This window comes from Amblyomma mixtum, chromosome 8 (assembly GCF_055824585.1).
Source record: "Amblyomma mixtum isolate Tamu chromosome 8, ASM5582458v1, whole genome shotgun sequence".
NCBI classification, from domain to species: Eukaryota; Metazoa; Arthropoda; class Arachnida; order Ixodida; family Ixodidae; genus Amblyomma; species Amblyomma mixtum.
In genome coordinates this window covers 29,935,324-29,961,663 of record NC_143019.1, presented here as the reverse complement: position 1 = coordinate 29,961,663, position 26,340 = coordinate 29,935,324, and the positions used below count along the sequence as shown (strand labels likewise).

The window sequence follows — 26,340 nt, the reverse complement described above, 5'->3', positions numbered from 1 at the left end:
CCTACAATAGGGATGCTCCGGTTTCTGAAAATAATAATGGCAAATCAAAGACCTCTGGAGATTATCGGCATCAAAAAGAAATTATAATAGCTTATATAAAGCGACTCAAAGCATCTCTAATGCGGGGTATCGAAGTAAACACTCCTGATAGTCATCCGTTTGCTGTTACAAAGACCTGCTGGAACAGCGTCGACCTGTCTGTCGGGCAACGACAACACGCATGACTTCACTCTGCTTGCGCTGCGTTGCCCTAAACATGCAAATAACATAAAAGAATACAAGCATAGAAAGCACATTTCATGTTTGCGATATTTGTGAACTATAGCGAGCTGTACAGATTGCTCAGTAGATAGCTGTGCTGAGCCCGGGCCTGGTCTGCCTAGCTCTACATGAAGCCCGGCCTGGCCCGTGCCTGCTCGGGCCCGTTCCCACAACCGCTTAAATTGCGCACTGTGTGCAAACAGTCTCCTATTGCACAAGAAGTGGCCGGCCAAGGCGCTAAAATACCTATAGCTATTGCAGAAATGGAGTCCATGGTAGAGAGAGGGTGTGGTTGATGGTCCTTTGCGATGACAAAAATGAACAAGGGAGGGGAAAACCTCAGGTTGCTTGAGCCAACGTTTCGACAAGGGGACTTGTCTTCGTCTGGGCAAAGCGTTCATCATTGGCAGGGATTAAATAGGGCCTTCGCTCCGAGGAAGAAGGCCCCGGGGGTGGGGAAGGAAAGTGGTGTGAGAGGGGATGCGTGTCAGGAAGTGGAGGGAGGTGAACCTTGATTCGTTAAGCTGCAATAGTGGAAAAACTTATATCCGGGGTGTGTGTAATGAACAAAGGCTTTGAAGGGGCTGCGACGGGGGGAGGCGCTGTAGGACCTGAAAAACTCAGATAAGAGGATTAGTCAGCGTGGTACAGGGAAATGAGAAGAAGGCAAACAACATAGGCTGGCACTGGAAGGAGGGGCATTTCCAAGGAAGGACAAGGCGGGGGGGGGGGGGGGGGGGGGTGGGGGGGGGGGGGGGAATGGCTCGAGTTCAGAGAAAGCCAAAAAGGTGGAGCGGAGGGGGGGTAACAGGAATGTCATGGTTTCCGAGAACTGATAGTAGGGGATTAGGAGAAAAAAAAAAAAAGGGTGAGTCACAGGGAGACGGTGAGAAGGCCGGAAATGTGGTGGAAGATATGACGTGGGAAGGGTGCAAAGAGCGATAGTATACTCAGAAGTACTTGTATTTGGCCGTGTTGGTTCGTAACTTTTCAGGAGGACACAGGGGCGCAACAAAAGACCCGGACGTAGAAGCAGACAGGGACAAGCCCTTGTCCCTGTCTACCTCCACGCCCGTGCCCCCCATCCCGCCCCTGTGTCCTCCTGAAAAGATAATATACTTATGCGAGGTTCTAGGAAATGGTCTGAGCACGTGCAAGACATTTGTTAATTTAAAATTGTGCTAACCCTGGAATGTACCTGAGAGATTCCAGGTTTCCTCTAGACATGTTAATCCCTGTTGGTTGCAGTGTTTTAAATTTGTGGATTAGGAATGCTTCTCTGTATTTTCTGTCCCTAGTCGATTTGTAGCCTGACTGAAGAATGAACAATTTGAGTTCGTCGAATTTGTGATGGCGTTGATTAAAATGGGTCGACACTGCCTTCTGTTCATTTCGTGTTGTGTCAGCCCGGTGCCCGTTTAATCTGGCACTCATTGTTTGCCCGGTTTCCCCGATATATTGTTTCTGGCAGAAGGAGCACTGGAGCATGTAGATAATATTGGACCCTTCCCACGTCATATCTTCCACCACATTTCCGGCCTTCTCACCGTCTCCCTGTGTCTCACCCTTTTTTTTTTTTCCTCCTAATCTCCTACTATCAGTTCTCGGAAACCATGACATTCCTGTTACCCCCCTCCGCCCCACCTTTTTGGCTTTCTCTGAACTCGAGCCATTCCCCCCCCCCCCCCTGCCTTGTCCTTCCTTGGAAATGCCCCTCCTTCCAGTGCCAGCCTATGTTGTTTGCCTTCTTCTCATTTCCCTGTACCACGCTGACTAATCCTCTTATCTGAGTTTTTCAGGTCCTACAGCGCCTCCCCCCGTCGCAGCCCCTTCAAAGCCTTTGTTCATTACACACCCCCCGGATATAAGCTTTTTCACTATTGCAGCTTAACGAATCAAGGTTCACCTCCCTCCCCTTCCTGACACGCATCCCCTCTCACACCACTTTCCTTCCCCACCCCCGGGGCCTTCCTCCTCGGAGCGAAGGCCCTATTTAATCCCTGCCAATGATGAACGCTTTGCCCAGACGAAGACAAGTCCCCTTGTCGAAACGTTGGCTCAAGCAACCTGAGGTTTTCCCCTCCCTTATTGCAGAAATGGTACGGTAAACGCTAATAAAAGGCATGATAAAGAGCATTACCCGCTCTCCTGTTTGAAAAGTGATCTTGTCTGTGAACAGCCTCGAACTTCCGAGAGGTAAACGAAAAAGGTCGCATATATGCGCTTTAAACTCTGCCTGCCGTCTAGATTTTTCATGAGTCGAATTTCAGGGCCCGCGATGTTAAAGTGCCCACCAAGCAGTAGCAATCGCTTTTTTATTAATTCAGAAAAATTTGCAGGGTTGAATTTATGACTGCCGTGGAATCGTTTCTGAGGAGACGAAAAAGAAAAACTCCTGCTAATTGCGTAGTGTGTGTGTGAAGACACGCCGATATCAAAATTCTCCTGTTAATTGCATAGTGTGTGTTTGAAGACCCGAAATATCTTATACCAACATTCTCTTCGCCAAAGAGGCTTTTGGTAGAGTAGACAAGTGTTTTTTGGAGGCGAAGGCAGACAGTCAAATACTGGCATGGAACAGACGGCTGCCTGTTGAGCCATCGAATGAAGGTCCTTCTCAAGCTGGTCTTATGAGACTTCAAATGTTTAGTCCAGCGCAATAACCCGAAACCCAGAAGATGCCCAGCGCCTTTTGGTAGATTCGACGGTGTGTTCTCGCTTATAGCTGACACAACCCAGGAAAGTGGGGCTGTGAACATTAGTAGGTGAGCTGACTCGTACAAATGCGCAGTTTGTCAGGTGTTGAAGCAGTCCACTAAGATTGCCATTCTAGTGCACCTGTGTGTTTCGAACCGTCAACGGACAGCGCACCACAACAGCGGAGCCACCTCGCGGAATATAGAATATATCTGAGAACGGGCACATAGACGTTTAACACCACTGTTACTAATCTAGTAACGTTGATTAACACCGCAAATTCTGTTTGCTCCTGCGGTGCTGTGGATTCAAGCACTGGTTTAGAAAATTTAAGGTAGCACATTTCGATCCCCATTTTTACTTGGGCGCCTTTAATCGTTCTTTTTTTTTACTATTTACATCGCGCAAGCCATCTGAAATTTTCCCTTGGTGGTTAAGGCCACTCAGTACAAACGCTGTTAAGGGCAGCCATGAGAGAACGCCAGCAGTTAGTGAGCTGTATCGTTGACGGAATGTGAATACGCGGGGAAGCCTGCGGCGCTATTTTGCGCTTTTTTTTTACTTTGTCTCTTCTATCATTGACCGAAGCCGCCGCCGAGAGTCAAGACTTTTCGGCCGTCGTCTAGGCGGGTAGCCCTCTGGCTACCCTCTTTCTGTTGGACAATAAAAGTTTTCCTACCCTATCCTATCTACCATTGATCTTGGCTAGGCGTGCACTCCTTACCAATAATACAAGCACTCTTAATGTATATAATTAAACTCTGTGTACAAATGAGCTTTCGCCCTTTCTGCGCTCACAAAACTAGTGGCAGCAGTTCAACGGCGGGAAAGGTTTTAATTCGATCATTTCCGAAATGCTCACAGGAGGAAAATTCAACTATAGCAGCCACTTAAAATAAGCAAAGAAGTATTAAGTTTTTTTCTTCTCAGCCAACACCAATGTTCTGTCTCATCCGGGCGCTACTAAAATACCTCAAGTGCACTTGACCACTCGTATTAAATCAAAAGCCGCACACGGTTTCTCAATGTACAGGCCCGATCCCTGGCCGGGGTATTCGCCAACTGCAGCCTGTACAGCCACAAGGCTTGAAACCACGGTGAATTGATCACGGTGACTGAAGATTGTCAGAACGGCTTACCTAAAAGGGATAATAAATCCTCTTAAACGGCGTTATATGCCACTAAGCATCACGATTTGCGACCTAAAGGGGAAAAAATTGAAAAAAAATGAAATTAAAAAAACAATAAAATTACAGTACAGAGAGCGGAGTCGAACGGCCGACCTTCCATACGCGACACGTGCCTCTAATCCACTGCGCCATAGCGGCGATGTCAAGCCGTCGTTCTGAATGAATATTTATAACCAGCCTTAATGTGGCTGCTACCTGCCGGTGGGCGGCGCTGTAATCGCTGGCTGTACCGGCTGCATTTGGCGAACACGCGGCCCGGCCCGGCGAAACAGCCCATTTTCCAACTCGACCTGGATCCGTTACGGAATTTCGGGTGGGCCTGAGCCCGTGCGCTGCCCTACTCACTTCCTAGTTGCATCATCATCGTGAGTCTAACTGCGCCCACTGCAGGGTAAAGGCCTCTCCCATGTCTCTCCAATTAACCCTGTCCCTCGCCAGTTGCGCCCACCGTATTCTCACCAATTTCTTAATCTCATCCGCCCACCTAACTTTCTGCCGTCCCCTGCTACGCTTGCCTTCTCTTGGAATCCACACCGTTACGCATAAGGACCACCGGTTTCTTGCCTTCGCATTGCATGCCCTGCCCAAGCCCATTTCTTCCTCTTGATTTCGACTAGGATGTCATTAACCCACGTTTGTTCCCTCACCCACTCCACCCTCTTCCGATCTCTTAATGTTACACCTATCATTTTTCTTTCCATAGCTCGCTGCCTTGTCCTTGCCTTAAGCTGAACCCTTTTCGTTAGCCTCCACGTTTCTGCCCCACAGATGAGTACCGGTAAGATACAGCTGTTGTATACTTTACTCTTGAGGGATATTGGTAAACTGCCATTCATTATCTGAGAGAAGCTGCCATATACGCTCCACCCCATTCTTATTCCTCTAGTTATTTCCCTTGCATCAACAACTGAAGCGGCCTTCCAGGTTTTCGTAGGTGAATTGCGATTAACTTCCTGTAGATTTCAATTATCCGTCACAGCACGAAAGATGAGAGAGAACAACGAGTATTGCTGAATCCAGGGCCTGTCGCTTTTCATTCCTTGAGTTGAGCGACGCTGCACAGGTGTGTAGATGCTCAACCCAGCGTGGCCACAAGCAATTCTTTCTCCAGTTGGTTGATAGAATCATTTATTCGCTTTCTTCTACACTCTGAGAATGATGGTGAAAAGCATTAAGCAAAAGACTTCAAAGGAATTTAAAACAATCTCAGTTGCTGTAATGTGCTCGCGCTGAATGCGCTCCTTCCGTGCGTAGAAGAAAGGGTTCGCCTTCTTGAAGTTCTTTGAATAAGCACATTCGATAAAAACGAATTCTCATTTATAGTGAGGAGGCTATCCGCTGAAAGACCGATAAACAATGTAAAAGGCAACAGGCCTAAAGCGCGCCGCATGAAATATGAAGCCAATCATATCGACTGAACGCGAATGCAAGACAATCAAGGGTACTCTTATTAGAGTTTGCGAAAGACTTGTGATCTTAATTTCCTCTCTTCGCCTGGTTCATAAGATTGAGTCCTAAAGCGATTCAAGAGCCAAACTAAAACGCATACGATTCCAAAAGCCCTAAAATTTCAGTGGTTTGTCCCCAGATTTAGCCTCTTCGCATAACATAGAAGAGAGATAGACGTTTGAGGATTTTGCATACCACATTTTAAGTAGTTTACATCTCGTGCGCAGAATGCTTGATTTAAGAGCCCCGTTCCCTGAGGGTCTGCTCTTATTATCTGCAATGTTCAGACGGAGGCACTATTATAAGATTGCTCCAAATGAATCCGACATTGAGACAACTGAAATCACAGCCTCACCAATTCATATTTAGAAAACTTTCATACTGGGCCATCACAAATTACTAACAGAACTACTTGCTTTCGGGTCTGTAAAACATCTTACTTTTATGGCAGTAATTACATTGCATGCTCTATGTCTGCATTCTTCTATGCAGAAATTAGCGATGTAAGAACATCATCTCAGGCTGTCCCACATTGAGCAGGAATGAGCAAAAAAAAAACGCAGGTCTTCACCAAAGGTGGCAAGGTGCTTCTATCCAGCGCTTTTACTATCAGGATGCAACAAATTTTTTTGGCCACACTGTGACAAATATTTCCACGATATTTTTGAACTTATGCCGGAAAGCCATGCTCAACATAAATGGTCGCTTTTTGTGGAGGTCTTAATTAATACACCACGCCCACTCTTCGCCAGGCATGGCAGGATGAGGTGGTCGAATGGTCACGGACGCTTAGGCATAAAAATCTGCGAGTTATCCGTTGTGCGCCTCCTGATAATAGAAATCTCGAAAGCCCTTGACACGTTCGAAGGGACCTCCAGGAAGGCAGCGTCCAGTTGTGTCTGTCAGGTGCACATTGAACAGGAACCAAGTGAACAGGGGACGCCTGCCTTGTGCGCTCATGATAGTCCTCGCCTGCGAGATAAAGGAATCGAAAAGGTCTTCTGACGAAGAGTTCACGCATGGCTAAAGAAAACATTCTGCGCAAAATAGCACAAATACATTCGACATAAAATAATGATATGAAGCCTATGTAATGAAATTAATTATAAATCATAGTACTGAACTTTAAAGCCTACATGACAAACAACGGCTCGGTGGACAACAGGGTCTGAAGTAGACAAACGAAGCCGGAAAAGCACTGTCCCGGCGCAAAGCGCTGTTCCGGCACCGTGTCTAAACCATTGACATTTTTTTTTTCTCAAATAGTAGCTAGCCACATGTCTAACCGACTGTTTTCACATTCATATCCCTAAGGATGCCTGCATCAGTTGGCTTGACAGTTTACGGGTGAACTCTTCCTCATGCCAGTGCTGCTTGATAGCTTTCTTTCTTGTCCTGTTCCTTATGGTTGTCTTCTGTCTGGGCTGGCCACCGCGCTGTTGTCTACCATGACCCTGTACCAACTTGCCTAGTTTATTCACTAATCATCAAGCCAACTCAAGTAATGTGTTACAGATTTCTTTACAGCTCTTGGACTTATCTTCTTCTCATCAGAAGTTTTGTTCGAATTCATTATCATTCTTGGTTGTTAATGCGGGACTTTTCCTTTTTTAGAGAACCGAGTTTGTTTAAACCGCCTGATCAATTCGACCGTGTTATCAAAATATCGAGAGAATTCAAACTGTGTTATGTTAAGTAAGTCGTTCAACTATACCGTACAAAATACGCCAACAGCACACAAACACAAGAAGAAAAAGCAGCCGCATGGCGTATTCTGAACGATTCCATTCACACTGACAGAATAAACTAGTCCTAACCCGTTTGATTTCACTGCTACTTTATTCGCAACAACGTACAATAGCAAAAAAATTTGAGGGAAGGCTAAAGCTTCGCCTCAACGGTATGAAGCGGTAGTGTTAATAGGTCCCTTCAGCGGCCTGGGGTCGTTATTGCGTATCACTTCGCAGGTTCTGATACTCTTCTTTCTTTCACCAGCACGTAACGCTTAACCTATGGGTAAAACTAAAAAGCGATAGCATTAAAGATCCCTCCCTCTCAAGTACTCCTCTCACGCCTACGTTCTACCTACAATCAGGTATATGTGGAATTGGTCATACTCTACTACATGACAATGGGTAAATTTTATGTAGTTCAGGGCTATATGTCAAGACTACTATTAACGGCCACATTAAAAACTGAGATATCTGGACTGAACTGAAATCCACCTGTGATTATAGCTTTAAGTTATACTGCCGCCTTCTAGGTTCGCCAACCGGAGTGACTGACGTACTTCATGTGTCGATATTTCCACGTATCATTGTAGTGTTTGTTCGTTCACGCTCAAGGCGGCAGGAAAGTGTTGTTATCACTTTTGTTCGTGGCGCGAGAAGCGACCAGACTTATCTCGATTGATCGCAGCCATGAAGGGCTGCATCTAGGTTTTTCTAGATTACTGTAGATGATCTTGTCCTGTTATCTGGAAGTTTCCTTGCCGCCTTTAAATTGAGCGATGCCGCGAGCGGCGGACATTCGTAGTTCGACGATTGACGAGCACGCTTGTTGCTTACGCCGCCACCGAGTGAGTCAGTTCTTTTGCGGGCGCAAGTCAGCCCAAATAAAGAGCTTTGTTTACAAGACTTGTTGGTGTCTTCCTGACCGCTGGACTGCCGTCACTACAACGTGACAATATACACAGTTGTGATTAGCGACAGAGCTCTTCATCGAGATTGTTCAGTAATACCCCTATCGTGCGGTACGTTCTGATTCATGGACAGATTATGCAGTTGCATTTATCGCTGGATGTATCCCGTAGGAAACAAAAATGAAGCCACCTTCGCCTTCATGAAGTCCAGCGTGTCATGAGACTGCAGATATATTCTTCCCGCCGCGCGAATCTCCGGCTGGTGGCTGAGGCCAATAACAGTCTTCTCACTGCGCAGGTCGGTTGCAGGAGCTTGACACGCCTGAAGAGTAAAGGAAGTAGATTAGAGCACAAACATGGAAGCAGACCAACTCATCTGAGCATACTTTATTTTCGTCGAACCCTCTGATATCATTCGCGCTCAGCATCTGTGTGATGATGTCTATTGCGCCACGCCATTGTTCACATTCGAGACAACGAAGTACGTGCCGCAGTGTCCCCTTAAACACCTTCATATCTGACTCTTAAATACAGACGGAAAAGCACGGATAGAAATATCACTCGCCATCCCCCTCAAGCACCACGGCATGAAGAGACATCCTATCGCAATCCACCGTTTATCATGATCCAAAAGCAACAGGGGAGTGGCCGGCAAGGTTTTTTTAAAGAATATACCTGAGAGTAGTCCGACACGAACATGGCAGTACATTCCTTGTACAAGGCATCCATAGCGGTGCTGTGGTTGTACTTAAGCTCGTAGACCAGCACTCCCATTTGAAAGGAAAATGCCACGGTGAGTCTTGGAGACGCGAAGCTCGCCATGGCGGCCGGCAAGGCCTTGTCCTGCGATTGCGCGAAAGACAAGATACGGCTCTCATCGGGTGCTCCCACACAATTCAAAGGGTACAAAAACTTTTGGAACAAAGTAAACTACAGGCAGGTGTTTGTTATATTCAACGTTTGCTGGTCTTAGTGGCGGTCTAATACGCAAGCAGCGCTCCCTCGATTTCAATCCTAGCCAGATCACCCGAAGTGTAAACGTCAGTACCCCCCCCCCTCCTCCGTCATAACACTTTGCTAACCATGGCTATTCGCTAGCATTGGTCCCTACTTCGCAACGTGAGAGAGATTAATTTAAGGATTCTTTTTAATCTCACGGCGCTTCACACACAGCAACTGTCAAGTGATGATTTCAACCACCACAGCAGTGACGTAAGCCGTTACTCCCTCTTAGTGGCGCCACAGCACGGAGCGTAAGCGAACAGAAGCCTCCGAAGCTGCTTAATTGAGAGGTGAGCCATATACATGGCACGGGCATAGACGATGCATTGACCAGTGTTTGCGCCATGGACGCCAAGGCTAAGCGAGACACATGAGCAAGCCAGGAGCTGAAATAATCGCCAGAAATAAAAAGGCAGCTTCTCGGCGAGCTTTCATGAGACAATTAGCTGCAGTCCAGTTTTCTGTGATTTCTTCCTGTGCGTCCTTGCCAATTCCTGTAGCTAGGATTAACTCTTTTCTTAGAATAAAACCAACAATCCTTACTTTTTTTCTCAATAAAATAGTATACAATCTCCGATATCTTTGCGTTCATATGATATTTCATACAGATAAAACCATCATGCAAATAAATATTCTGTCCAGCAAGAAAAGCAATTACTAATGTTGCTAACCAGCACCCCGCATGTTACATGGCGCCTTTATAATTGTTTCACGGCTAGAAAGTATAACCAGCCATCTGTAAGGATGGAGTGCTTAAACACTGAGCGCTAATCCACCCACACTCCTCCCCCATTCATCCCTCCGGTCGGGGCCAGTTTACCTTTCTGTATTATGACACACAACGTCTTTAGTAGATTATGAGAACTGGACTAAGGGCTGGCAGACTGCAGCTACATAAAATGTGATATTTTCCCTTTGTGTCTTCGTTTACTCTGCAGTTAAGAAAGCTTTGCTGACTCATGCTGCCACAATTACTTGGTACTTTCTTTTCTCAGAACATACGACTCCGGCCGCAGATAATCCCACCGTTCCAAAAAACTGGGCGCAGAAAATATTTTCTTTTTTCTTGTTTGCCTTTTTCTGCACACAACACTGTCTAATAAGCAATACTCCGGCATATATATGCGGCCTTTTTCCGTCTTTTTCTTGAGCAGTTTTATAAGGCAGTGAAGTAACAAACAGGCAATCAGTCACGAACTTGAACGTAGTTCCAGGGCAGATGACGTCTTTTTTTAGGGCACGCCTAGCATAGTGGGTGTTGTTTTCAAGCGAAAACTTCACTATGAGACCTCGGGCTTCAATAGCAAACCGTGTAAATTTAAGGCACAGTCAACCAGCACGCCTTGTGTTAAACAGCACTACACACTCGCGCTGTGCATTGGAAAGCGTCGTCTTCATCAACTTCCATCTGCTCCGTCCCGCGGCACTGCCTGCTCACCGTCGTCTTCTACGAAGCACAAATATGTGCTTTCGCGCCGATTCGAATATAGTAAATATTGTCTGTAGTTTTTTGTTATTTGTATTTTTCTGCACACAACATTCTCTAATTAAGCTAAGTGGACTGGTAGATACATGCGGACGCTTTCCCTCATTTTCTTTAGCAGTTTATAAGGCAGTGAAGCAACAAATACGCAAATAATCACGAACTTTAGGGCATGCCTACCATAGTAGGTGGTAAGGCACTTGGGCTTTTGAAGGCGTTTGCAGGAAGGGCCGTGCATTGACTACGGCTGCGAATTCCCAAAATGCTGGTGATGATCACAACGATGTCGACATCGTCCCTGCAGAAAAGGCAAAAAACATTGAACAAACGTACGAGCAAGGGCATGAATGCGTCAGCGAACGATACAACGGGTAAGCTGAAGCCACAGCCACAATAGAAAAAAACGACGCTTGACACACGAAGTATCAAAGTATCTGAGCCTTGAAAGACCTTGATAAGACCTGTTTGACGCTTCGACCTGGTAACCCTAACTATCAAAGTGAAGCTGGCATTTGTTTTGAATTAAGCAGCTTCAGTTAAGCACCTTGAAGCAATTTGAATTAAGCATTTTTTTGCCAGTTGCTATACTTTTGCGATTCCTTCTTTTCTTTTCGTGCCTAATACGTACAATGCAGAACTTTTCATTTACGTTATGCCCTATCGTTTTGTTTAAACCTATACTTTATATTATATTGTTTTCTATCGCCTGCTTCTTTATTTACTCTATGGCGCTTAATTATTTTTCTATGTTATACCTAGCCTGTTTACTGTTCTCTTGCTTGTTAATGATGTTCCTTATACATGCTTTCTACAATTACAACCCCGCCCCTCCCCCCTCTTATGCAATACCCTCGAAGAAGGGCCTTTAGGAGTATATTGAATAAATTGTAACGGCCTTTATTGACAGTTGTTAAGGCCGGTTAGAGCGGGCAAGGACAGGTCCGGTCCCAGAACAGTTCACGCTCTCGTATCGCGCCGCGCGTTGGCTCTGCTGCCTCAGCTGCCGATCGTCGTCTTCTCGACTCGCGCCTCGCGTCGGTTCCGCTGCTCGTCTGCTGATCATCTTCCTCTTTACATTTGGCCCCGGGTGAATAAGAGTCATCCTGGCGACTTAGGGGGTCAAGACGACGCGATGGTCGTAGTGCGGCTTCAAACGCGAAACGTGGACGGTCTCACGACCACGTCGTCGGAGATCGGGTGATGGCGTCACGGGCTCAACGATGTAAGTGACGGGAGAAGTGCGCTCAAGGACGCGGTAGGGCCCATGGTAGTTTGGCAGCAACTTGCTAGAGAGACCTGGTGCAGCAGAAGGCACACGGAGCCAAACAAGGGATTGCGGCTGAAAAGTGTCTGTGCCATGGGAGTTGTCGAAGCGGAATTTCTGGCGCCCTTGGTCGTCGGACGTGAATGACCGGGCGAGCTGGCGGCACTCTTCAGCGTGTCTGGAGGCTTCAGATACGGTTGTTGATTCCGACGAATCAGGATGATAAGGAAGAATAGTGTCGAGCGGCGAGGATGGTTCACGGCCGTACAGAAGAAAGAATGGTGAGAAACCAGTAGTGCTCTGCGTAGCGGTGTTGTAGGCATATGTGACGAAGGGGAGGACGACGTCCCAGTTAGAATGGTCTGCCGCCACGTACATTGACAACATGTCACCTAATGTTCGGTTGAAACGTTCTGTCAAGCCGTTCGTCTGGGGATGATAGGCAGTAGTGGTGCGGCGAGTAATGTTGCATTGCTGCAGAAGAGACGAAACTACGTCTGACAGAAACACCCGCCCACGGTCGCTCAACAGTTCACGCGGGGCTCCGTGCCGAAGTATGAAATGGTGCAAGAGGAAGGCTGCAACATCCCGCGCCGTAGCAGCTGGGAGGGCGGCTGTTTCGGCGTACCGTGTCAGGTGGTCTACAGCGACGATGACCCAGCGGTTTCCTGCAGCAGTGTAGGGAAGTGGTCCATAGAGGTCAATGCCAACTCGATCAAATGGCCTGGATGGGCAAGGCAAAGGCTGCATAGGGCCGGTTGAATGGTGATGACCGAGCTTGCGGCGCTGGCAATCGGGGCAGGAACGGACGAATTTTCGTACGTAGTTATACATGCCGCGTCAGTAATAGCGGAGGCGAAGCCGGTTGTAGGTCTTGAAAGCACCGCCGTGACCAGCTTGCGGGTCGCTATGAAAGGCTGCGCATATTTCGGAGCGTAAATGGCCAGGGATTACTAGGAGCCATTTGCGACCATCAGGGAGATAATTTCGGCGGTACAAAATCCCATCATGAATAGTGAAGTGGGTAGCCTGACGGCGGATTGCACGCGGTACCGATACGACAGAACGGTCTGAAAGATAGCGTACAAGAGAAGTGATCCAAGGGTCCTTGGACTGCTCGTTGGGCATATCGTCCAATGACAAGGGGGCGCAGTCGATGGCGGGAGGAGAGGCACATTCATTGGCTACAGGTGAACGAGACAAAGCGTCGGCGTCGTTATGCTTCCTGCCAGAGCGATAGATCACACGAATATCGTACTCTTGAAGGCGTAAGGCCCACCGGGCGAGGCGGCCATTTGGGTCTTTCAGGGAGGACAGCCAACAAAGGGAATGATGGTCCGTGACGACCGCGAAAGGCCGGCCGTATACGTAAGGTCGAAATTTTCCGATCGCCCAAACGATTGCCAAGCACTCTTTTTTAGTGACTGAGTAGTTTTGCTCTGGCTTCGTCAGGGTGCGGCTCGCGTATGCAACAACATACTCCGCATACCCCGGTTTACGTTGAGCAAGAACAGCACCGATACCAACGCCACTGGCATCTGTGTGGATTTCAGTTGGAGAAGCAGGGTCAAAGTGGCGCAGTATGGGTGGAGAGGTAAGTAGACGGCGCAAAGTGGTGAACGCTTCGTCACAGGCAGGACTCCAGCTTGAGAGATCGCTACTGCCACGAAGAAGGGAAGTCAGAGGTGCGATGATAGAAGCGAAATTTCGGATAAAGCGTCGAAATTAAGAGCATAGACCGATGAAACTGCGAAGTTCCTTCATCGTAGAGGGCTTCGGGAACTCAGAGACAGCACGAAGCTTTGCTGGGTCAGGAAGGACACCCTGTTTTGACACGACGTGGCCCAAAATCGTCAACTGGCGAGCGGCGAAGCAACATTTCTTTAAATTGAGTTGAAGCCCGGCTGCCGCGAGACATCTCAAAACGTGCTCCAGGCGAACGAGGTGCGTCTGGAAATCTGGAGAGAAAACAACGATATCGTCCAAGTAACATAAGCACGTTTTCCATTTCAGGCCGCGCAGTATCGTGCCCATCATCCGCTCAAAAGTGGCAGGGGCATTGCATAGTCCGAAGGGCATGACGTTGAATTCATACAGCCCGTCAGGCGTCACAAAGGCTGTCTTGGGGCGGTCAGCGGCGGCCATCGGGACTTGCCAATACCCCGAACGTAAATCTAACGATGAAAAGAATTCAGCTCCCTGCAGGCAGTCAAGTGCGTCATCAATGCGGGGCAGCGGATAGACGTCTTTGCGGGTGATTTTGTTGAGGCGCCGGTATTCAACGCAAAAGCGGATAGAGCCGTCTTTCTTGGTGACAAGGACAACGGGGGAAGCCCAAGGACTGTGCGATGGTTGTATGACGCCACGCTGCAGCATGTCATTCACCTGGGAGTCGATAACCTGGCGTTCGGCGGCCGAGACGCGATATGGGCGTTGGCGCAACGGCGAATGGGCGCCCGTGTCGATCCGATGGGTAACAGCTGGGGTGCGGCCCAAACGGTGGTGGGAGAAGTCAAACGATGGCCGAAACTTATCTAGCAGGGCCGCAAGCTGGGTCTTCTCCGGTGGCGAAAGATTCGCGTCGATTGAGCCCGCGAAGGCGGCCTCGGGAACGAAATCAGGAGACGGTGGGGAAGAAGTAAGTGCAGACATTTGCAGGCGGCAGGAGTCATCCTCAGAAGGGTCCCAGGCGACGACGGAAGCGAAAGGCTGGACACATCCCAAGCATTCACCGCGAAGAAGAGTGGAGGGGCACAGGGATGGATTCGTGAGGGGCAAGGCGCTGCAGCCGGCTGAGACGGTAAGCACGGCGAATGGCGGGGGTAGGCAGTGGCGAGAAGCGAAGGAGTCGGACGGGATGAAGATGACAGGGCCGTCGGATGCAGAGTCGCAATGAACAGAGAGGAGCACAGCAGAGCACGGCGGTATCATCACGTCATCAGCCACAGTCAGCTTGGCGCACAAGTTAGTAGAAGCGTTCACCGAGTCGTCGCCGAAGGCAAGAAGGGCGACTTCGGAACGAGTGCAGTCGATGACAGCGGCATGTTGGGAGAGAAAATCCCAGCCTAAGATGACGTCGTGAGACGGTAATGGGAAGACGATGAATTCAACAATGTACACAACGTCCTGAATAATAACTCGGGCCGTACATGCCCCCAAAGGCGCGATAAGTTGCGAATTAGCGGCGCGAAGCATAAAACCATATAGCGGAGTCATCACTTTTCGTAACTGGCGGCACAGTTTCTCACTTAGTACAGATACAGCAGCACCGGTGTCCACAAGCGCGAAAGCATCGGTGCCCTCCACAGAAACCGTGATCAAATTGGTCGGAGAAAGTCGAGGTCTTGAGCTTGGCGACGAGCACGCAGTTCTTGCCTCTGGAACTGCGGGCACTAGTTTTCCGAAGGGGAAGAGGGACGACGGCGCATCGGGGAAACCGAGCGGCGACGCGGAGATGGAGAACGGCGGCGAATGGAGGGGCTGTAATCGGAGGAACCAGTAGTTTCAGAAGGCGAAGGGCGGTGAAAAGGCTGGGAAGGAGTGTAGGCGTAACTTCGTGGGTCGGTATCGGCAGCAGGGGACAACACTTGGCGGCGGCAGTGACGCATCACGTGGCCAGGATTGCCGCAGGCATAACAAATGGGCAGGTTGTCCGGTGTCCGCCATGGACGGAAACGGGGCGGTGGTGGCCGGGCAGGACGAAATGGTGTCAACTGCGGAGGACGTTGGTATGAAACGAACGTGTCTGGGCGGGGACGCCTGACGGCTTCGGCGTAGGTAAGTGGCGCAGCGACGGGAGGCGGAGAGGAAACCGATGGCAAGGCCTCGGACACTTGCTCCCGAATCACGTGCTGAAGTGTCGGAGTTAGGTTAGAAGCACTCGGAACAGCAGGAAGAAGGGAAAGCTGCCGCGCAACCTCCTCACGGACGAACTGCTTGATCTGGAGAAGTAGCGAGCTGTCTTGTGTCGTCATGCTGAGGCTATTAACTGTGTCTGGCTGTGGAGATGGCTGCCGAGTGAAAACGCGCTGTCGGCGGAGCTCATCGTAGCTTTGGCAGTGGTCGAATATATCCGTGACAGAGGTGATGTTCTTGCCCACAAGCATGTTGAAAGCGTCGTCTTCGATTCCTTTCAGGACGTGTTTAACCTTGTCGGCCTCTGCCATGGACGCATTGACACGCTTGCAGAGATTGACCACGTCTTCGATGTAGCTGGTGTATGATTCACCGCTCTGCTGTGCACGAACGCGAAGACGCTGCTCCGCGCGAAGTTTGCGTACTGCCGGACGGCCGAAGATGTCGGAGAAGCTGGTTTTAAAATCGGTCCAGGTGGTGAAATCCGATTCGTGGTTTTGATACCAAAGGTGGGCGACGCCGGCCAGGTAGAAGATGACGTTTGTAAGCTTCATACTGTCGTCCCAGCGGTTATGAGCGCTCACCCTGTCGTAAGATGACAGCCAGTCCTCCACGTCGTTGTCGTCCGTGCCGCTGAAGACGGCAGGGTCGCGCTGGCGGAGCGCACCATGGCAAGCAACGGGTGCCGGCGAGGAGCCGGCTGTCTGGTTGGCGTTGGCAGGCATGGGGGTAGCGATGGTACGGTTGCGTAGCTCCAGGACGGAATCCCGCAGCCTCCACCAAGATGTAACGGCCTTTATTGACAGTTGTTAAGGCCGGTTAGAGCGGGCAAGGACAGGTCCGGTCCCAGAACAGTTCACGCTCTCGTATCGCGCCGCGCGTTGGCTCTGCTGCCTCAGCTGCCGATCGTCGTCTTCTCGACTCGCGCCTCGCGTCGGTTCCGCTGCTCGTCTGCTGATCATCTTCCTCTTTACAAAATAAATAAAAATTAAGGGCTGGTGAACTGGCTTACAAGCTTGACCTAGAAAGGAATTGTATGCTGGCAAGGTCAATAAAATACTCCCTGAAACCAGCCACAAAAAGGCGATATATTTTTCTGGAAAGTAAATACGAAGATGCAAACAGGGCCCTTCCTTCACTGGTCTTGGAAAGGGTCAGTAGTTCAATGCGGGTTGTCTTGTGGTAACTTCAGTCGGTTTGTTGCAAATGCCGAATTATAAATGTCTGCTCCACCCCACAAATCGGTGACATCACTGAGTGAATTGTGGGAGACAGTGTCAAAAGCGCAAACACAACTTCTTTTAGGCTCATCTCCATGCCATTCCTTCGCAATGGGCGTGGCATATAGCGTGCTAAGAGACGCAGCTTGTAAAGAGAACTGAAGACTTTCAAAGAGATGCGCCAGCTGATAACTGATATTCATTTGGCGCAGGAAAATCAATGGCTATAACGTACTGAGATTTAGGATAAAAATACGAATGAGCGAGGACAAAAAAATCAAGAAGCGGTGAAAACTTAGGCTGTCACAGACTCTCGACTGCTAGCAGCGATAGCGCGAACTGTCTGAAACAATCAAGTTCGGATGTTGTAAAGATAAACAGCTCTGAATGTGAATTATAACGCAGGACATGATCAAAGCACGTCCACTACTCTACAACAGGGCATTCTTTGTTTTGTTTTTGTTTTGTTTTTTTCAAGTAGAAAATTCCAGACTGGCAATCACAACATTTTCGAGCAACTATGGACATACATTCCTGGCCTGCACACCAAAAACGTTTCTCAGGTCAGCAGGCTAAGGCTACTTGGACGCGTCTACTGGACGACTTCCAGTTCACGCCGCCATGTTTGCAAGAAAACGGCTAACGCAGCAGTCATCGCGCATTGAGAGATAGGGGGCGTATGTGGCGACGTCCTCATACAAATGCTGGTGCTTTTGAGACGACGCTGCGGTGCTTGTCACTGATTGAAAATGTTAGGCAGCAGTTCAACTCTGCGAACCCACTTTCGCGTAGCGAAAGATACATAAGCAAGCGACGCCCCCGGGATGGTCAGAAGCAGCTTGCCGCAATGTTCGAAGATGTAGTTCACTATACGCGTGCTCCTGAGCGCGCCCTCCATTCTCCATAGCGTCTAAGTCAAGCGCGCAGCTCTGGTTATGTATACACCATATCTGACGTCACAACTGCGAATTGAATCATGTGACACAACGTGATTACCACGTGGCTTTCTTACTGCCTGTGCCCCCAACTTTCAAGGTCAAAATTCAACGTAAACGTTCAAGATGCAAATGCAAGACCAAAGTTCATGGCCAAATGTCAAGTTCAAAGGTCAAGGTTGAAGGGGGTCGGCAAAGTGCACCACACATGGTTAGGTATATGTGCATAGCAACACTCACATTGACTTATCTCTATGACGTTTCAAGGTCATTCGGAGGCTCATGGCGAAAGGCGTCCCAGCTATAGTAGTGTAGCTTTTGCTACAAAATTCAGGGCGACGAAAAAGCGAATCTTCCATAAGCGCCAGCCGATGTAGAAATATTAGTCTATTCGCGCAAAATAACTCTGTTATTGCTCATATTCGAGTGATTGCGTTTCCTTCAGATAAACTACGTGTGCACAGTTTTACACGCATACGTCCAAGCAAATGTTTCTGCAACATGCTGTGGTTTCTGAAAAAAAAAAATGCGCTCGTAGCATCTCCGTCTTATGCGCAGTACTCACGTCGCTGTATTTTCGGCGACGTAGAGTAGATCTGTCCAGGCATTCCTATCGCTGTAGTCGAAGTAACCAATGCCGAATATGACCTTGTTGGTTGTTCTGTCATTGCCTAAAAGTGTTCGAAATTCCTGCAAAACAAAACAGATTTGTGCTTAGTAAGTGCGCCATTTTTTCAACAGCACGCGAAGCGACGATTGATTTTGGGGTGGAGATAAGAAATAATTAAATATTTTGGGCAATAGTTGCAAGCGTTGAAAGCCGGTAACCAATGCATGAACTCTTAAAAAACACAGCTGCAGTACAGGTACCCTGCTGAGAATTGAGAATCGAATTCCATCTAGCAATATATAGGTTCCTGTATTTTCCTTTTAGAGCACAAAGACAACGTTTTGTAACTTCGCCAAAGTAGCCTTGACATCCGGCGTAACAAAGAGCTTCGATGCATCGTTAGTGAGTGATAAGTCATAGTACTGCCCTTGTATTATCATTTCTGAAGTCTTCTACATGATTCCCTCAATGAATGTCCAGATGCAACACAAAACAAAATAGGCCATAACAATTCTGTCTGAGCATGGCAATCTCGGTTTCTTTTTGGATACCAGAAAATCAGGCGATGGTTAGAGACTTTTTTTCTCCAAGCTACGACTTCTATACGCATGAAATAGCTTGAAACAATCCACCGTACGCTAAAGGACGACCGCTCAAAGCCCGCCGGCAAAGACCCTAACTAATACATACAGTGGACTTACAGCTGTTCTGAAATGAATTATAGTAGTATTGTAAGAAGTCCTTGCTCCTGTCAAAGCGGATGTACCTCTGGTCAAACGCTCTCCAGTGTATTCAAGTTGATTTCTAAGCAGCTGAAGTTAATGAAGGAGAATATTTTCGGTATTGCACAACTATATCTCTTTCAGGGGCGCATTATGCTCTACTGTCAAGAAAAATCTAAATATTTCCATGGGTATATTTATAACTATCTATTTCACACAAAAGTATCAATGGCTCAAAAATTTTAGGTATTCACGCACGGCGCATACTTCCACGCTCACGGAAAGGCAGCTCTATTTTTCAAAACCAAACAAATAAGACCAAACTATTTTTTTTATCATCCCAAACAGCACCCGCAAAGAAACGACGGCTAGTGTGTCCTTTAATAAAACGATCTACTGCGTTAGAGGAGCAAAAAACAGCAGCGTGCAGTGTTTCCTAGGCGCATACGTAAACCTTCGCGACGACAATTATTTCACTTGTCTTTGAAAACCGATCGTTTTTTCTAAGCACAAAATAGCCCTTCAGTTCTGTCCAGCGGGCATTTTAAATACTGCCGGCAGCGTATAAAGTACGTGACACCATCTCAGAATATTTCGAGAATAAATTTGATAAATCCCGCGCACAAAAGCCGATCGTTTTTTCGAAGCACAAAATAGCCCTTCCATTCTGTGCAGCGGGAATTTTGAATACTGCCGGCACCATAAAGTACGTGACACCAGCTCAGAATGTTTCGGGAAAAGGTTTGATAAATCCCGGTCACAACTGTAGACGCCGTGCCGTAAAAAGATATTCTGGCCAACTGTTCTCAACCCTCTTTACGTGATTAAGAATTAACGGTGATGACGGACATTACAGAAGGATTTTTGCGCAAAGACGCACTAAACACCGAAAAGAAGACAACATAGGCACTTGCAGTAGATCTTAGAGCTCATTCTTTTAAATATCTAATAACCAACTAGCCCCGCAGCTAATTCTTTCAATGTGATGATGGAGAACAAGAGAAAAAAAGTGCAGTACTATATTTTCTCGCACTTAGTCTAAGATCTTTTCAGAGAATGTATTTTAGCAGAATAAGCTTTCATCCAGCTATTCATTTATTCACCACTGGCGCCGGCTGCCTCCAGTTTGAGCACTTAGACGACGCTATGTTTCGCTTACTCCGAATACTGAAATCGCATCCGCTGCGTAGGTTGCGACAATATCCTTTGTTTCAAGGATGTTCATGATCGCGTAGTGGTTGATCCTCGATCTGTTCTTCGCCGTGGCTAGCTCGTCCCGGATATCCGTGCTGGCGAGCATATGTTGGTAAATGTAGCTGGAGAAGAAGAATGGTGGAAATAAATCGGTTATTCATGCTAATATCTTCAAGCATTCAGAGAGGGTACGCGATGATTGAACATTTAAATGTTGCAGTTGCAATCGCGGCATCCTAACGGGAATCGAACGCAGAGAAGAAAAATAAAGTGTGCTATAAGACACGTATTAGTAGTTACAGTACTTTTTGCAGTAGTTGTGACAGTAGTACTGTTAGAAGTAGCATCAGTACTAAGGTAGTAGTTGCAGTAGGGATACTGAGATGAAGACGAGGATAATGAACGAATAGAAATGACTTAGATGCGCAGCCAAACTGCACATATCTCCAATACTCCGCTGCTGAAAAACGAGAGAGAAAAGAGAGGCCCATCTATTTTGCTGGGGGTCTCTGTCGGCGTCTCTGGTCTGTCTGGTCTGCCTGCCTGTCCCAAACCATTAAACCACTCAAACTACCCGATTTATATAAACTACCCCCCCCCCCCCCCGCCCTCCATAAAGCGGCGATGTTATCGCAAGCCGTTGTGATTAACGACCGCAGTCGCGAACAATTTCTTTCCTACACACCGGGCATCGAAGGAGATCCCGCACGTCGTGTGCGCGTACAGCTTGCAGGCGTCCTTGAATGCCACGTAGCTGAACTCGTCCACCGCCACTATCTTGCGGCCTTCGATGCGGACGTGCGTGTAGGTCAGGATGTCACACGTCTTGTCCGGTGGAAACGAGGAATTTAGCGCCGCAATGAAGTTCACTGAGCACAGCAGCGGCGGATGTGGTGTGGTAGTCGTTGTTGTTGTCGTTGTCGTTGTAGCCTCCGTGGTTGTCCTCTTTTCCGTCGTTGTTATTGTTACCACAACTGGCGGGAACGTTACTGCACGCGCGGTCACCGAACAGGACGAGTAAGAGTTGATAAGAACCTTCGCTACAGTCTAATAACTGTGGCTTCTTTAATCTGATAACGGTGGTCCGCTTATGTAAGTTGGTAGGCCTAGAAGAAAAATTATCTAACTTCGTGAGTGCGGCGCGTCTTCCAGGCTTCATGTTATTACGTGAAAAACGAAGTAGCAGCACCATGGCGAAAACTGCAAGATATTATTAATGCTTATGATTTCATGTCTGATAGGAACTACCCCTGCGTTGCGAAAATTGGCGACTTCCTACTCTATGGTAACAAAATTGACGCTAAGCCTTCCAGGCGTACTCCGTGTTGACATCGAGTGAATGCGGTAGGTTAAAAACAAAAACTTATGCGACACTGTACGCACGCTTGTATTGCAGAATGAAATTTTTATCCCTCCTAAGTAAAATGCAATATGTCATTGGTGTGAAGCTTTGTAATGTTCGTTTGCGTATGGTCAAAGGCCATGGCACAAGAATATAATTTTGTTTATGACGCATCATGTAACCTAATTTATCTCAAACGATCGCAGCCACACGTAACTGCTTCTACGTTGTTTGATATTGTTCCGGTTGCCTTTGAGACTGGATTTTGAAAGTTTTTCTCCAGCTGTAAATTAAGACCGGCTGACAACAGCGACCATTAGGCCCTTCGACGAATGGTGAGCATGTTTGTTTTTATTCGCGCCAAAGAGTTGTTAAGCTCCTTTTTGCACGGAAGTCGGCCGAGTAAAGGTTCGGTTCAGGAACACCTCAGACAGCTGGGCTAATTCCCTTAGCGTTCATACCACTACATGATATCAATCGGAGATCCTGGACCGACAGCCAGTTATGACCTTGAAGTAGGAGAACAATGACCAGCTATCATCCCTGTTACTTCAACAACCCCGCAGTACTGCCTGCAACCTTCAGATGTCTACCGCAGATGGACGTCGAGGAAAATTTGGACTAGTTTGAGCATGTGAGGAAATATAACCGATGAGATGACAATTGGAAATAGACGACAAATAAACGCACCCTGGTACTATAATCACAAGGCTTTCGTGTCAATACTCGCGAAAACATAAATGAAAATGGCCGCTAAGAAAAGGCTGAGTAGGCTGTTCCACACTGCGGCATCCAAAAGCCTCGTTACGCTCGTCGAAGAGATGTGGCGTCTATTTTGCCGCACAGACCACAACAGAGGAGAAGTTGTGCCTCCAAATGCGGGGCATCTGAGAACAACCTTTCGCCGACGTATTCCGAAATTCGCCCAAATTTTTTGCCAAGCTCACAACCGGCGTGTCAGCAATTGAGCAGACCCTCGACACCAGGGCCCGGCATTGCGACCGGCCGCTATCGGCCTTCTCAAAAAGCCATGTGGATACTCCAACGACCTTCAATGACAGCATACAGGTTGGCGAGATCGTCCGCGAGCATCTTCGCCGACTCCTGTCACTTTCTTCGACACTCAACTACGTTGCTTACGGACGCCGTTTGTGAAGGGGCTCATCAGGCGCAACACTACCCCAGACAACGAGCCCAAATAAACTTCCTCACACCATGACCTGCCTATGTCACCGCGTTACGCAACAAATGGTTCTGATAACGGATACAAAAATTAGCATGCAAAAAACCACGGTAATGTTCAACAGTCTAGCGAGGGAACAGCAGTTTACAATTGGTACCGAGGTGCTAGAAGTAAGAGAATACGTCTACATAGGGCAGGTAGTGGCCGCTGATCCGGATCATGAGAGGGAAATAACTATGATAAGAATGGGGTTGAGCGCATATAGCAGGTTTTCTAAGATCATGAATGGCAGTTTGCCAATATCTCTCAAGAGAAAATTCTACAACAGCTGTATCTTACCGGTACTCGCCTATGGGGCAGAAACGTGGAGGCTAACAAAGAGGGTTCAGCTTCAGTTAAGGACAACGCAGCGAGCTATGGAAAGAAAAATCATAGGTGTAACGTTACGAGATCGGAAGTGGGCTGAGTAAGTGAGGGAACAAACGCGGGTTAATGACATCCTAGTCGAAATCAAGAGGAAGAAATGGGCTTGAGCAGGGCATGTAATGCGAAGACAGGATAATCGGTGGCCCTTAAGGGTAACGGATTGGATTCCAAGAGAAGGCAAACGTAGCAGGGGGCAGCAGAAAGTTAGGTGGGCGGACTTGATTAAAAAGTTTGGGGGGATACGGTGGCCGCAACTGGCAAAGGACAGGGTTAATTGGAGACACATGGGAGAGGCCTTTGCCCTGCTGTGGGTGTGGCCAGGCTGATAATATTGATGATGATGACCTACAGCACTCGGATGGGCAATATTGTAGGTGGGAGAGATATACATGAAATAAGGAATCACGAAGAGTAATATGTGGAGAATCACCAAGAGTAATCAAGGCACACCTTGTGACACTACATTGGCTACGCGATACTCATGCAAGTAGAAATAGTCCAGCTCAACAGTTCATCAAAAGTGCGCTGAGACAAAAGTAAAAGTGGCCAAACGCACACCCAGACGCACTGTTTTTCCTATAGGCCATCGTCTATAACATGCACAGAGAGGGTTTAATAAAGTTCTCCAAAGTTCTCCATTTTTCCCGGAAAGCACTTTAAATAAATATTGATGAATTTTTTAAAGAATACAGCCACAGGTCTGCCGGATCTATATTACATTTGAATGTAATCTTGGTCAACTTATATGGGTTTGCGCCACCGGTGATCAAGGCCATGCTCTCCTGTTTTGTACAAGATTTTCCCTTCTGGTGTAGCCCCGCTTTCAAGGCACGAATGATGCTCTCGCCTTCCTGAAATCTATATTCGCGATGTGCATCAATTAACGGCCAAAAAGATGAAAATCGGACGGTGCTACATAAGGACTGTAAGGATGATGGGACAGCATAGTCCGCCCAAATTTGGCTATCGCTTCTTTTGCTTTTAGGCTTGTGAGTGCGGGCGTGGTCGTGATGGAGAAGAATGTCCCTCGCCTCTTGCTACTTAGGACACGCTTGTAACGCAGCTTTACTATCTGCAGGCTTTTCATGCGAGTGTCCGAATTTACTATCTCGATGGTAGGCATCGCATCCAAATAACTCCATCAATATCCCCAAAGGCAGTGATCATGAATTTTCCGGCCAACTCAGTCGCCTTTGGCTTCGTAGTTCTTGATGAACTTATATCGCGTCATTTCGTCAATTGCCTTATTGTTTACGGCTCAAAGTGATTAGCCCAAGCTTCATCACCAGTCACTGTCCGAGACAAGAAATCCTTTTTTTCACGAACGTAATGCTCCAGCAGCTGGGAACAAATTAATTTTCTTAATTTGCTCTCTGTGCTCAGCTGTGCGGTCTCGTGCAACAAACCTAGCCCCTACAATAGGGTATCACAGAGTAACAATGATTCCCACTACGCTTGCTCTGCTCCACAGCTTTCCTCCTCAGCGCTTGACAACTCCTCAGCCAACTGATGAACCGTAATGCGCCAGCCTCGGGAATCGTTTCAGTGGCACGTCGGCCGGGCTGAGCCTGGTTCTGCATCTCTATTTCGGCACTTTCTGAAGCCTTGACTCTCTTCACCCATCGTCGAGCGGTGCTTCTATCAAGTGCCGGCCTTCCACAGACAGCCCAGAAAAGTTCATGAATACGACGAACACTTTACTTTTCAGCAACAAGAAATTCAATGAGAGCTCGCTGTTTACAACAAGCGTCAAACAACGACGTCGATTTCATGGACTGCTTTGGTGGCTCTGTCTATGTGACGGAGCTCAAAGGGGGTACGAATATGCGGGAGGCACGCTTGTGCTAGCCTGTCAGACTTGAGCGCAGAATTTTGTACTCAAATCAAACAAAATATGAGGAGCATTACTTTCTGGACGGTTCTGGGACCATGTAATACGGTGTGCCGTGTTCTACCCGCTCAACTCACTTGGTTGCACCGGTGTAATAGTGATGACTGGGGGTGGGGTCACCGGGTACGTAGGATTGCCTGGACCAGGAGGGATCACTGTTGGGAGCGGAGGACCAGGCGGGGGAGGACCAGGGGGGTTGCCTGGTGGGATAGGAGGGCCGGGCAGAGGAGGAGGAGGAGGGGGCAGCGTGGGAAAGGGAATTTCTCGTCGTCCATCGCCGCCTGGAACATCCTGAAGATCCCGCGCGTAAGGTGAAGCGAAATTAATAATATAGTTTAAATTTTAAGGCGTTAGTACTATCAAGCCAAAGTGTCGCGGCCTGGGCTTCCTGCTGCCAAAGTTCTTAAACGTGGACTGAAATCCCGGTCCATGAGTTTCGTTCTAACAAAATGCGGCCATAGACCGCTACATACAGCCCCACTGTTGGCTTCTACGAGCCTAAAGACATGAACCAAAGACTTTCCTTGAGGGCTTGTACATTTAGCCTCGTACAGTCCCAGTCAAAAGTATATAGCCCCGTGGGTTTGCTTCTAAACTGTTTTACGCAGATCCCTAGCGCATCTAGCAGTCCAAAGCTTGGCAGTCTTTAGGACTCGAAGCCATTTATGGTTCGAGAGATTACGGTCGCTTAGAATGCATAACTAGGCAGGCTGCATGTCCTGTAAGGAACCCTCGTGGGCTGTGTACTTTTGACGGGGGCTGTACATCTCTAGACAGACAAAGGTTATCGTAGCAAACGAGTGTTCACTTTAATCTAAAAACGCTTTACATTATTCTTTCACTAACACGCAAGGCGCCATTACTCAGATCCAGTTATCTCATGTCCAAGAAAGACTTGCAATAATGATGTCACTGAGCAGAACAGTACTCACTAACATATTTCGCATACAGTTACTCGCAAGCAGAAACACCTTC

General features: G+C 47.9%; 1 protein-coding gene across 1 annotated transcript; it reads right to left on the bottom strand.

The window, feature by feature from the left end:
* Window positions 1–6,407: 6,407 nt before the first annotated feature.
* LOC149331878 (uncharacterized) lies at window positions 6,408–20,629 on the bottom strand. The gene is made up of 6 exons (XM_089557425.1): window positions 20,489–20,629; window positions 18,563–18,687; window positions 10,904–11,021; window positions 8,914–9,081; window positions 8,429–8,560; window positions 6,408–6,569 (listed from the first exon to the last, which is right to left on the bottom strand). Exons 1-6 carry the CDS (start codon window positions 20,627–20,629, stop codon window positions 6,408–6,410), a joined length of 846 nt encoding a protein of 281 aa, XP_089413551.1.
* Between the last annotated feature and the right edge of the window lie 5,711 nt (window positions 20,630–26,340).